The following is a 13,960-nucleotide window of genomic DNA, read 5'->3' as shown; positions in this document are numbered from 1 at the left end:
CCCGCTCTCTGTGTTTCAGGCATGAGCGAATCCACACCAAGAAAAACAGCTGCGCAAAGTGCAACAATGAGGCGCACGGCTCCGTGGACGATTTGGCCACTATGGAGGTGCTGGATGAGGTAAAGGATTGTGGGATTGAAGGCGACCTGGGCGATCCCAGCAGGCCCACCGACGCGTCATCTATACATAGCCGTGGATTTCCAGGGCATTAGGGGGACTAGATGCTGTATTTAGTTCCATGCGTTGACAACAGCCTCACAAATCTCTTTCATGGTGCTGCTAATTATATATATGTGGATAATGTGAATTTCATGAAAACATGGGTCTTTCTCAGATAGCACATTGTTCTTGCTGTTCCATATATCCGAGTCTGTGTGAATTCTATAACTGCAGAAGGTACTCTATTTCCACTGAGAACTGACAACCTCCATATTTTGGGGGAATATAAATGGGTATTTTGGATCACTCTGGCAGCGTTTGTGTGTGTGTGTGTGTGTGTGTGTGTGTGTGTGTCACTCTGGCAGTGTTTGTGTGTGCAACACATTGCGGGGGATTCATCCAGGTTGTGTGGAGCCTCAGTTATCCGATACATGAGATACAAATCACCCGCTGCTACCTGCAGAAGTAGTTCTGAATGTACATCAGCCTAGTGTTTGTTTGTGTGCTTGATTTCAGTGTCCCTGGAGTGATGGATGAGGATGGAAAGTGTTTGTGTTATGTGTGTGTGCGTGTGCGTGTGCGTGTGCGTGTGTGTGTGTGTGTCTGTGCTTCTGTGTGTGTGTGTGTGTGCTTGCTTGTGTGTGGTTATAAACAGTGGAATATGTCATGTCGGTTTTCAGACAGAGGGAGATGCATGATGAAGTCTTCTGAAAAAAAGGAGCCAACATACAGTAGCTTTTCTCATTGCTGGCTTTCTGCCAGTTATTCAGTGAATATCTGCTCTATCTGAACTGTTGTACAAATAGACATTTTATAGACTCAGAAGGAGACAGTGTAGTGGAATCACATCTACTCATATTTAGATCATTATATATTTTTGGATATACGTACATAATACTCAAATGAACATTGGCATTCATAGATTGTAAAGTAGTTTTATGGCAAAGTGGTCTGTTGTGTGGGTTGTGTGGGTGTGTAATGATGTTATTGTTTGTGAACAGAATTCTGTAACGGAGCAGCTGCAGGTACGGTATGCTGCTGAGCAGATCTATACCTACGTGGGTGACATCCTCATCGCAGTCAATCCCTTTCGTGACATGGATATCTACACATCAGAGGTGTGTGTGTGTGTATGGGAGAGAGGGAGAGACCATGGCTGTCCTTGAAAGTGTATGTTAGTAGCCTATCTATATCTTAGAGCTCAGGTGTAGCAACGTTACGAATAAGAATACATCTAGTGTGATTAACGTTCCCTCCGCCCATGGTCTGCCTCCTCTGTGACAGCACACAAAGATGAACAAGAGGTGTGTGTGTGTGTGTGTGTGTGTGTGTGTGTGTGTGTGTGTGTGTGTGTGTGTGTGTGTGTGTGTGTGTGTGTGTGTGTGTGTGGTCTGCCTCCTCTGTGACAGCACACAAAGATGTACATAGGAGCCAAGCGCAGCGCAAACCCCCCGCACATATTTGCTGTGGCAGACATCGCTTACCAATCCATGGTTTCATACAACTCCGACCAGGTAAATCCTGCCTTTGAAAATGTGTTTTGTGGTGTCAATTCCTGCTATATTCATCACAACAGCATAGCAGCACATTTGTACTTTCAATTACTTTGCATACTTCCAGCATGTTAATGTAGCAATATGCATATTCATGTCAGTCATGTCAATGAGTGTTTCAGTGTGAGACCATACCAGTCTAAATGCATGTTGTTTGTGTTCTTCCGTGTTCAACAGCTGTATTGCATAACTCTCTCTCCTCTATGGCTTATGTGTTGCAGTGCATAGTGATTAGTGGAGAGAGTGGTGCTGGGAAGACGGAGAGTGCCCACCTGCTGGTGCAGCAGCTGACGGTGCTGGGCAAGGTAATACTGCCTCCGGCCATATCTCTGCTATCCTGTCAAACCCCTGTCAATTGCCAGTTGTGTCAAAAGTGCTGTGTTTCTTTTTTTTTGGCGTGTGATAGAATCAAAAGAGACTCCAGAGTGGACTCCCCGACCATTTTTTTTCTCATTTAACCTTTCTGTCAGGCTGACAGGAAAGTCATTCCCATTGACAGATCAGTCTAGGCCTTGTCTCCCATCTCTGATTATGACAATGTGTTGGGGTTAGGAGATTCAGACGGAGCCATTTCAAGTGACAGTGGCCATTTTGTAAAGTAATGAGAAATTAGCATTTGAAGGGCGCCTTTCTCTTCATTTGTGATTTCATTGGGTTGTGTGATTTAAAGGAATGGAAAATGTCTTTCATGATAAACTCATTAAACCTTGAATAATACGCTTGTGTGTATGTGCTGAATTGTAATCATCCAGTGCTTTGTATCTCTAACCCTATCTGTAATCAGTACCATGTGCTTGCTATATTATTAAATTCAGTTCATTATTTCCAGTGCCATACAAATTATTTGGTTATGTTCCAGGCCAATAACCGCACGCTGCAGGAAAAGATCCTTTTGGTAAATAATCTTGTGGAGGCCTTCGGCAACGCCTGCACCGTTATCAACGACAACTCCAGCCGCTTCGGGAAGTACCTGGAGATGAAGTTTACCTGTGGTGGAACGGTGGTGGGGGCTCAGATCTCCGAGTATCTACTGGAGAAATCTCGCGTCATTCATCAGGCTTTGTAAGACATGTATAGATGTAATATATATACCCTTTCAGCAATGGGTGTTAGCTTAGCATTAGTGTTAGCTTAGCAAAGCTAGCGAGGGCAAGTATACCCATGAGGAAATGGGGCATGATCCTCAAACACATCCCCAGGGATCTCATATTAATTCCTGTGCTTAGCGTAGCCACAGATCAGAGACAATAAACATTTGAGCTCAAGACTGTGTTGTCTCTGTTCCCTCCCGGGGGGCTTCTGGCATTTACCACCCTGGCTGAAGTTAATCCAGCACCTCTCATGGCCTCTCATTGTGGGGAAGGGAGGGGAAGCAATGTGGGTCAAGGGGGATGAGATAAGGCTCCTGTCTTTGATCAAAGATTCTCACACAGAAGGTCACCCCTCGCACAGGGACACAAACACACACACACACACACACACACGCACACGCACACACACACACACACACACACACGCACGCACACACACACGCGCGCACACACCTAAGAGCTGAGCACTGTTTTGGTCTCCAGTGAGAAATCTGGAGCTGATTAAAGAGAAGAAGCCTTCTGCATTTTATTCAGGTTTAATCACTCCGCAGCCCAAAGGACATTGACCTTTCTGGAGAGTTAAAATGACTGCATTAAAGTCAGACAACGGAGTGTGTCCAGATGATTATCAGAGCTCTGTAGCCTCGGGGATAGTGCTGAAACAGGGGAAAATCTGCAAATCAGTGCAGGCGTTTGCTTTACAAAAAATAATGCCATTTATAAGCATTATGGAATTCAAGTCTGAAATTAGAGTTAACGCCTATCAGACCGAAGTGCTGTTCCTAAAAAAGCAACATAAATGAAGCAGTTCATTACTGAAGGAAATATGAATTTGTGATATCAGTTGGGTTGCTAACATAAAATTAAAACCATGTTTCTGGCAAAAAGCATAGGAACAACTGTTTTTTTTGTTTGGCATAGCAATCTCTTAACTAATCAATTCCTGTCCATTGTGTAAACATTAAAGAATGTTTTTTTTTGGTCTCACACAGTGGTGAGAGGAATTTCCACATTTTCTACTACATCTATGCTGGGCTGGCGGAGAGGAAGAAGCTTGCCCACTACAAGCTTTCTGAAAGCAAGACTCCCAAGTGGGTTATATTCACCCTCCCAGACACACTGTAATTGCCTCTGTGGTTTCACTGCATTTTAAACCACCCTCTGTTTCTTCTCCTTTTTTTTCTCTTTTGTCCTTTTTTCTTGTCCTCCAGATACCTTCACAGCGAGCACATTAAATTGGTACCTGACATCATGACCAGCGTCTTCTACAAGGAGCAGTTTGAGTCTGTGGAACAGTGCTTCAAAGTAATCGGATTCACCCTGGAGGTACAGCGACTTAAAGACTTAATTACTTATTAAAAAAGACAAAGACAAACCCACCAGTCCCACTGCTGCATCTGCTGTCTGGCCTGACCTTTGGACATGACATAAAAGCCAGGTGTCCTTCCCTTTGACAGAGTAAGGTTCCTGTGAAGTAGATAAAGGCTTATTGTCTGTGGGAATACAGTTCTTACTGTTCAAAAACATGCTCACATATGCACACATGCACACACACACACACACACACACACACACACACACAAAATATACACACTTATACTTATACTCTTATTTCACAGCACATCAGGTCGCATGTGTTTTTGCTAAAGGGAGAGACAGCAGCCAAGCAATTACAAAAACAACTTTCACTGATCAGTGGATAGCAAAAGACTGAGTGCACCGACCAGGAAGTAAGGGTTAAGGCCACTCAGGCCTGCAGAAGCAGTGGGGTTCCTTCATCAGGAAGTAAGGGTTAAGGCCACTCAGGCCTGCAGAAGCAGTGGGGTTCCTTCATGGCCAGTAGGCAGAACATGGGACTCCCAGCCACAAGTGTGCGACTCACGCTTAGTGCTGACTCGCCGCCAGAGCTGTTGGCTGAATACGCAGCTCTGATCAGCTTAGTGGGTCATCTTAAGATGGCTGCCAACAATGGAGCATCTCCTCCGGTCAAGGTGCCAACAGCTCCTATCAGGTCGGGTGTGGTCAGTAATGGGCTGTTTGTGATCTTCACCACCATATAATATCCCACCACTGCTGCCACTGTTATTGTGAAATAATCATCATCATCATCTTTCTCATCATCATCAACACTGGCTGGTCGGTGAAATTGACTGCCATTTTGACCGATGCAATCAAGTGAGGATGAACGTGATTGGGGCATTTTTTGCAATCCTGCTGTCTGACCTGATGCCTGTTGGGAGGGCGGTGTGTGAGAAACAGTGCAGGCTTTTCGAGGGACCTGAGTACGCCACCCATGACTTTATGGGATGTGGCAGGTTATAGTCAGCACATGTAATCAGAGAGACAGTTATAGAGACATGTCAGTGGTGTTTGGCCGCACTGTAACATTTAGAAATCGTGCGCAGACCCAGCTGAGCTGACAGCAAGTGACACAATCATTTCTGTGGCTCTCAGATCAAATCAGCATACGTCCCATAATGCCAGTATGTCAGCAGTGGACATTCACATTCTTTTTCTTTCATGTCCTTGTATTTATGCTGCATGTGTATAATGTGTTTCTTTCTTTCTTTCTCTCTCTCTGTCTCTCTCTCTCTCTCTCTCCTGACTCACAGGAGCTAGGCAGCGTGTACAGCACCCTGGCAGCCATCTTGAACGCAGGTGACATTGAGTTTGCCTCTGTGGCCTCGGAGCACCAGACTGACAAGAGCAACATCTCTAACACGGCTGTGCTGGAGAACAGTGAGTGTCTTCCCCCCTGCCTCTGTGCTGGAGAACAGTGAGTGTCTTCCCCCCCTGCCTCTGTGCTGGAGAACAGTGAGTGTGTCCGCCCCCTGCCTCTGCCAGCGTGTACCGGGTGCTTATAAGGTCTGAGGCAGCATCCACTGCCTCCTCACACCTCACAACCAGTGACCTAGACTTGTTCACTGTGTTGCATAACCTGAGCGTGAGGACAGGCGTTGTATAAAACTGTCAGCGCAGCAGGCAGATTGTCATGTCTGCATAGGTGTGGTAGATGTGAAAGCAGATTGTCATGTCTGCATAGGTATGTTAGATGTCCGGGTCATTGTTTCCTGTACATAAAACATGCACTGCATGATCCTTTGGAGCACAAACTGGAAAGAAAATCTGCCATAAAAAACAATCATGCATTGTATTAAATGGTTGTGACAAAAAAAAAAAACACTACAGGACTAAATAGCATATTTGAGCTACATTTGCATTACATTTGTTCAATTAGTGTGGACTTACAGTACAGTTGACACAGATATGTTCATCAGTATGTCTGCTCCTTGAGTATCAAACCCATGACTTTGCTCTACCAGTTGATCTACAGGAAGAAACATTGAGCATTAGTTCATATGAGTGATGTTATGATGTTAGGAGCAATTATGCTAGTCGATGTGCAGTAGCATATATCTGTGCTCTTGGATTTTTTTGACATACAAACCCTTTAGACAATAGCGGCCTGGGTCAACTGCTTAAGAATAATTAGTATGTGTTTAGGTGTTTATACTTTATATGTAATGTGCTTGTGTGGCTGTGTTTGTATGTAATATTTATGTCTGCATGTGTGTTGATAGAAACCCCACACAAGTGTGAAACGTGACTTATACCTTACCATGACCTTTGTCTCAATCTGTTTGTATCCCTCACTGTCAAATTTCACAAAAAGTACTAATCAAAAGACAGCATGACATTTGTTCACATTTGTTTGTACATCTGTGTGTGTGTGTGTGTGTGTGTGTGTGTGTGTTCTGCCCACAGCCTCCTCGCTGCTACGCATCAGCGCAGACGAGCTGCAGGAGGCCCTGACGTCTCACTGCGTGGTGACGCGCGGTGAGACCATCGTGCGGTCCAACACCCCGGAGAAGGCGGCCGAGGTGCGCGACGCCATGGGCAAGGCACTGTACGGGCGTCTCTTCAGCTGGATCGTCAACCGCATCAACTCCCTGCTGAGGCCTGACAGTCAGCTGGGGTGAGAGATGGAGAGAGGAGAGAGAGAGAGAGAGGGGTGTGGCAGGAAAAGCAGAGAAAAACGAGGATGTGAAAAGGTGTCAGAAAGATGAAGTATGAAGTGGAAAAGAGGCACTGAAGGTGTAGAAAGGGTGTAGAGAGGGAGTAGAGAGGGTGTAGAGAGGGAGTAGAAAGCGAGTAGAGAGGGAGTAGAGAGGGTGTAGAGAGGGAGTAGAGAGGGTGTAGAGAGCGAATAGAGAGGGAGTAGAGAGGGAGTAGAGAGGGAGTAGAGAGGGAGTAGAGAGGGACATAAGAGGATAATGTGAGTGTGTTAAGTGTAGAGAGGAATGGAGTTATTCTGACAGAGCGCTCAGGATAGTTTTGCTTCCAAACTCCAGGGCCCAGTTGTAGGATCTAATAAAGATTCACACCAGAGTGGTGCGGGTGGGTGCCAGACTAATTGTATCATAATGTCTCATTACAAATGAGCCCGACCTTCTAGCGACTCCATCTGTCTTTCCCCTCTGTTTGCTGTTTTCACTGGCTTTCTGCTTTCTTGCTCACGCTCTCTCTCACTCTCTCTATCTCTCTCTCTCTCTTTGTCTTTATGTCTCTCGCCTTGTCTTCCTTTCTCATGCACACTCTCACACACACACACACACACACTCTCTCTCTCTACTTTGCTTCTCTTTCTTTCTATCTCTCCTCTATCCTTTGATTGTTTCCTTTCCTCAGTCTTCTCTTCCTATTAATCTTCCTCTGTTTCTCTTTTCCCTGTACTCTCTACTCCTCTAATCTCCCCCAACCTCTCTCTCTATCTCTCCCTCTCCCTCTCTCCCTCCCAACCTCTCCCTCTATCTCTCCCTCTCTCCCTTTCTCCCTCTCCCTCTCTCTCCCTCTATCTCTCCCTCTCTCCCTTTCTCCTCTCTCCCTCTCTCCCTCTCTCTCTCTCTCTCTCCCTCTCTCCCTCAGTGAGGAAGACAAAGGGCTGAACATTGGGATCCTGGACATCTTTGGCTTTGAGAACTTTAAGAAGAACTCCTTCGAGCAGCTCTGCATCAACATTGCCAACGAGCAGATCCAGTTCTACTTCAATCAGCACATATTCGCCTGGGAGCAGGTACTCACCGCCGATCCATCCCCCGCCTGAGACAGACCTGCCTCTTTGGATTATGAATAGAGTGTGAATTCATTAGTGGCTCAGGGGGACCATTTGTAAGTGTGTGGGTTTTTTGTACACCATCCCACCCCCGCACACACACACACTCACATCCACTTTGTCTTTATCTTCTTCCCCGCACTTCTCTTTAACCTTATTTCCATCTAAATGGTGACAACACTGGCCCATTTATCCTCCCAGTGTGTGAGCGTGTAGCAGGCAGCTTACAAAAGCAAAATATGCTCTGCTCCTTTTATTTGCCCAAGGAAGTGTGGTGCAGCTCTCTTCACCTCTGTCTCTGGGGGTGTGTGGGCATAGCCTTGGGCAAGTGAATGATGTGATGATGTACAGTGAATGCTGTAGTCGGCCCCCACAAAAGGCCACCATAAATCAGTCGCAACGAGGGTGAATGGGGAGGTCGGGACGCTTGTACCTCCACAGCGGGGGAACAATACTCCAGCAAGACCTCTTTAAGACAAACTCCTACTGCAATTTGGAAGCGTCTCATTTTGTATGAAACACTTTTCATTGTTCTCTGGCTTTTAATTAAGCGTCACATTCTGTATGGTATTTGCAGATACGTAGTAATGTTTACTAGTCTTTTTTTCTTGGTGGTTGGTGTTTATTTCATACGTTTTTGTTATTGGTGAAATGCAGTCCAGTGTGGTAAGCGAGCGTCTGAGCTTGATGTGACCTGAGTCTGAGTGTTTTTGGGAGCCTTTTGTTATGCCTCTGAGCCCCCAAGGCTCCTGTTTCCGCAGATGCAACTCTGCTGTCCAGAAAAAAAGAGGTCGTTGCAACACCGCACTGACTTTACCCAAGGCTACAAGTCCCATTCCACTCTAGAGATTAGATTTCTTGAATCTGTCTGTCTGTGTGTGTGTGTGTGTGTGTGTGTGTGTGTGTGTGTGTCCTTCCTATTCCTTTGGAGTCACCTGTCAGCACACGTGTAAACATATGTAAGCGTTAGTGTTTTTCCATCCAGATATCAGCATATATGTAGGCATGACCGCCACAAACATCAAAAAACAAACATAAGGTCGTTCCTGTGTTCGGTGACCTGGAGGGCACTGGAGGACATTAATACTTCAGTTCAGTCTGCAGTTGTATGCCTGTGTGCAGAGGGCAGTGGGGTTTGATCTGTTGTTTAGTGTGCCGGTGATGACTCACTGCGTCGGCCTTGCAGGCAGACTCTCTGATGTTATCGGGTTAGGTAAGCGGCCAGCAGGAAGCGGGAGGAAGCTTCGGGGGCTGCATCCCTTGTCCTGAGCTCTGCAGGTTATCCACGCTTTGAAGGGATTCGGACGCCACGCTTGGGAACAGGAGTATTAAAAAAAAAGTCTAAAGCCTGAGAGCTGGGCAGAGGCACTGGAGCAGATCCCTCAGATATTCAGACAGCCTTTATGTGTGCATTTGAGCAGTATGTTTACTTAATACTTTATGGTTTTTGTTCATTCAAATGTCTTCTACACAACTTTACTTCTAGCTACAACGTTTATCTGCTTGATAGATAATTTTTATTAAATGAGCAAAGTATTCCATTAGAACACCTAAACTTCATTCAGATTTGTGAGTAGAGAGCGCTGTGAGCTGTGAGCTGTGAGCTGTTCAGAGTTCTGAGAGTGGCGGAGAATATTAATCCCTTTGGCCACAGTTGACATTAGTCAGAGTCTTAAAATGGCAGAAAAAGACTGCAGAGCCGAGGGGAGTGCTCTGCACTGAGGAGAGTGTGCAGCACCTGCATGTTTTCCCACTTCCTCTGTCCCCCATTTCTGGCTGTGAGCTGTGTTAGCATCTGTGCTATGCTATACTTCTTATGCCACATTAGCAGGAAGTGAGAAACACACTAAACACTAAATGGCACAAAATAAATCAACTGACAAGGACAATTCGTGTTTTTGTACATTCAAATAAGAATAGAAACGTTAGCCATTAGCAATACAGGAAGTTAACCATCTCGCTAAACAAGAGCTGCATCACTCAACAAACCCATTTGCTCTCTCCTGTCACCCGTCACAGGATGAGTACCTGAACGAGGATGTGGACGCACGGGTCATCGAGTATGAGGACAACCGGCCGCTGCTGGACCTGTTCCTGCAGAAGCCCATGGGCATGCTTTCCCTATTGGACGAGGAGAGCCGCTTCCCCCAGGCCACGGACCAGACACTCGTGGGTAAGGGAGTCTGAAACAACATCAAGGGTGCAGATGATGGGGGTGAATATCTGGGTCATATAAACATGCTCACAGCAATGCGGTTACAACAGCAGGTAGCAGCAGCAGCACTGGCACTAGATGTCTGTCACCATAGCAATAGCGTGGGCACCATAACGGCTTTGTCACTATGGTGATTATTGTCGTTAAAGCTGCGTAATGATAGTTGGCAGTCTGTAATAAAATTGTCAGATGGCAGGGTGTGATATTGATGTTTGTACTAGTACACAAAAACATGCCTCATCCATGTATACCAAGACATGCACTCAGAATCGAACATATGCACAAACACTGAGGGAAAATAGTCTTTCATCTTTTGACTATAGTCAAAACAATATAAAAACATAGACATGTGTATCTGTTAATCAATACAGAAAAGTTTGAAGGCAATCTGAAGTCCAAGAACTTCTGGAGACCAAAGCGAGTAGACCTGGGGTTCGGCATCCACCACTATGCCGGCAAGGTACTTGTAGAGCTATTGAGTCACTCTTTGTCAGTTTTTCTTGAGGGAGTTAAAAATGTGATAATTCTTCCCTCATAAATGTCTTATGTAAACAAATGTAATTTTCTCTCTGTGTTCGTCATTCTAATCTCCCATCCCATCCCATACATGGTGGCTTGGCTAGGTGGTTTACAATGCAGGTGGTTTCCTGGCCAAAAACAGAGATGCTCTTCCTGCTGACATCGTCTTGCTGCTGAGGTCATCCGAAAATGACCTTATCCGCAGGTTGGTCACCCATCCACTCACCAAAACAGGTAACCTTTCAAGACCTTCGGCAGGCCTGAGGCTTTTCTTGGTTTTGTGTGTGGTGGCTATCCAGATTTATTTATCGAGATATTTCCTGTGGTGTTGAAGGATATTCAATTCAATTCAATTCAATTCAATTTTATTTATATAGCGCCATAACAATACAATTGTCTCAAGGCGCTTAGATAGATATCAGAGGGAGCTAACATCTTTAGCTTACTTGAGAATATATTTTTTAGAAAGTGACACCTTTTTTGTCTTACAAGATATAGCTTGAAACAAGACAAGTCTGTGAGCATGTTTGTTAATTTACTTTGAGTATTCTTGAAATCTGACACGGTGAACATAACGGGAGACCTGTGATGTATAAATCCCTCCAATGTCATTTTCACCCTTAAGAAAGCGTTTGAAACTATTTGAACACTACTTAAAACTGAAATCAGTTGCTCTAATGGGTAATTACACTTGGGAACGGTGGCAAAGGCTCTTCTGTGAGTTCCCCCCTCAGACAGACACCAAACCAGTGCATATCCCTCTTTCAGTGTCATCCCCTCAGCAATTCGGCCATGCTTGTGTTGCCAAGAGCTGGCCCTTGCGGTGTGAGTACCCATCCCCGGCAGGTGCCGGCTTCCTACTAACACCGCGGTGCCACACGTCATGCATCAAGCAGAGTCGCATAATCACTTTTTAATGTGGCCTTAAGTGTGTTTAACATCCCTCCCGACCACGGCCCTGTGCACACTAACAGACTTCGATAATGCTGACGCTAATCGCTGGCAGATTTCTACAGCCTCCATCTTCCTCCCTGTCTCCACGACGTTACTGAAGGGAGCAGCTAGGCCCAGCTCTGGGACGCGAGTTAACAGTCCATGGGCCCTCCCTTAGATCCTGCCGCCACAGTCCATCACACTCCTCTCGAGTGCTCAAAGAGTCGCCTCATTGACGTTATTCTTTGACAGACGCTACGTGACAGTGTGTAGCTCTCAGCGTCAGTAGTTGTGAATACAGTAGGAGCAGTCAGAACGGCATAATGTACACTTAATGTGAAGTAACGCCCTGTATGTACTGAACCTGTGCTTATAGTCATAATGTACACTTAATGTGAAGTAAGGCCCCGTAGGTACTGAACCTGTGCTTATAGTCATAATGTACACTTAATGTGAAGTAAAGCCCTGTATGTCCTGAACCTGTGCTTATAGTCCAGCACATTGTGAACCAATGGCCCTTTTGGAAGTCTGATTTAACTTGTATACGTCCCCTTTGAGCAAGTTCATGTTCAACATTGTGTTGAGAAGTTGTCTATGGAGGATTAGTATCACCAGCAGCTGCCATTTCTAATTATTTTCTCACCTGCTACGCATCCAAGATTCATGATGATTTTTAACTCCTTCCTCTGCGTAGTGTGTCTGATGCCAAATCGGTGCCTGAATGACCATTTTGTCTCTGTTCCCATTGTGTTGTAGCTCCTAATGAGCCCCAATCAGCTGTGTCTCTCTAGAGCTTTACCACTGTTGGGCCACCTGATTCTACCTGGCGAAATCAGAGAATGATTCATTATTAACGTCAGTCAATGAGTCCCTTGATGTGCTACTGTGATGACCACTTCTTTCTCCGTCTCAGGTAACCTGGCACACACCAAGGGCAAGACAATGGGCACACTGCGCAGCCAGCGTACCCCTCAACGCACCATCAACCTCGCCAAGGTATGTTGCCCCTGCTAGACCTCAAACATCTCGGCCAGTTTTTTGTTTTTGTTTAGAGGTATTGTTACTCTCTAGCTCCTTTTTTTCAGCTACCCCTGTAGATGTAGCTGTAGATCGTTCGTCTCTTGCACAGTTTCCAGCTTTAACTCATCTTAAAAGCTTCATTCTATCTTTCCTCTTCCTTTCTTCTCTCCAAGATGGGGATGCTTTCTTTTTTCAGTTTCTCCGCCAGTGAGGTAACAGGGCATTCTTTCCTCTGTGCAAGTTTTCGCCAAATTTTCCCATTCACCGTAGAAACATACACGTACACACACACACATACACATGCACAATGTCCATTCAGTCACCTCACATACTCTCAGCCACTCCAATACAAGCATGCATATCCACACACACACACACACACACACACACACACACACACACACACACACACACACACACACACACACACACACACAAGTTACATAGCTATAGCCCCTGGCCCTTTCCCCATATCCAATCAGATCTTTGTGGCCATACACGCATATGTGTGTCTGTCTGTGGATGTGAGCATATGGCTTTTAGTAGTTCTGTATTTCTTTTATATTAGTAGCAGATCAAACATCATCATTTGTGTTTTGATATCTGAAAGAATAGTATGTAAAGTGCATTTAGTGCTGGTTCAGAAAAGTGTGTGCAAAAGTATGGCAAGACATTTTAATGGAATATTGCCACTTACTCTCCTTTATCTACAGTTCTTGAGTCAAAGAAAATGACATGACAAAACTAATTTTAAGCAGTAATAAAAGTAAAGTTTTTTTTCCATTTATGAAAGCAACTTAAATGTAGTTTAAACCAAAGATAATAGGTCACCATCAATCAGTCCATGAACCAGCACTAAAGAATGGCCTCCTGTGTTTTATGGTGATGGGCACATTTGCATTCATCTGCAGTGTGCCGTTACCCTTTCAGTCGGAACATTCGCATCAAAAGAATCCTGCTGGCCCACAGTAAGACCAACATTGATTACCGTTAGAGGCAGACTAGAGACAGGGCAGTAAAGTGCCCCAACACTGATTACGGTTAGAGGCAGACTAGAGACCGGGCCTTAAAGTGCCCCAACATTGATTACCGTTAGAGGCAGACTAGAGACATGGCCTTAAAGTGCCCCACCACTGATTACGGTTAGAGCCAGACTAGAGAGAGGGCCTTAAAGTGCCCCAACACTGATTACGGTTAGAGCCAGACTAGAGAGAGGGCCTTAAAGTGCCCCACCACTGATTACGGTTAGAGGCAGACTAGAGACAGGGCAGTAAAGTGCCCCACGTTCCCTTTCTTTTACCGTTGTTAAATCAGCCCAGATATGTATACAAAATTATGAAATAACCTACATGCAACA

At 45.3% G+C, this 13,960-nt stretch overlaps 1 protein-coding gene across 1 annotated transcript in view; it reads left to right on the top strand.

Annotated features, from left to right (window-relative positions):
• Positions 1-13,960, top strand: part of myo3a (myosin IIIA) — a 62,018-nt gene that overhangs the window by 34,179 nt on the left and 13,879 nt on the right. Inside the window, 16 exon segments of the mRNA XM_031583879.2 lie at positions 20-119; positions 1,161-1,277; positions 1,569-1,673; positions 1,934-2,017; positions 2,572-2,774; positions 3,796-3,894; positions 4,015-4,129; positions 5,416-5,542; positions 6,569-6,779; positions 7,730-7,877; positions 9,936-10,089; positions 10,503-10,591; positions 10,755-10,884; positions 12,497-12,579; positions 12,777-12,815; positions 13,515-13,571. Of these exon segments, the coding sequence (XP_031439739.1) occupies positions 20-119; positions 1,161-1,277; positions 1,569-1,673; positions 1,934-2,017; positions 2,572-2,774; positions 3,796-3,894; positions 4,015-4,129; positions 5,416-5,542; positions 6,569-6,779; positions 7,730-7,877; positions 9,936-10,089; positions 10,503-10,591; positions 10,755-10,884; positions 12,497-12,579; positions 12,777-12,815; positions 13,515-13,571 (1,861 nt within the window).

This window comes from Clupea harengus, chromosome 17 (genome assembly GCF_900700415.2).
Source record: "Clupea harengus chromosome 17, Ch_v2.0.2, whole genome shotgun sequence".
NCBI classification, from domain to species: Eukaryota; Metazoa; Chordata; class Actinopteri; order Clupeiformes; family Clupeidae; genus Clupea; species Clupea harengus.
Note: the sequence above shows the minus strand (reverse complement) of the source record. Positions and strands in the feature narration are given on the sequence as shown.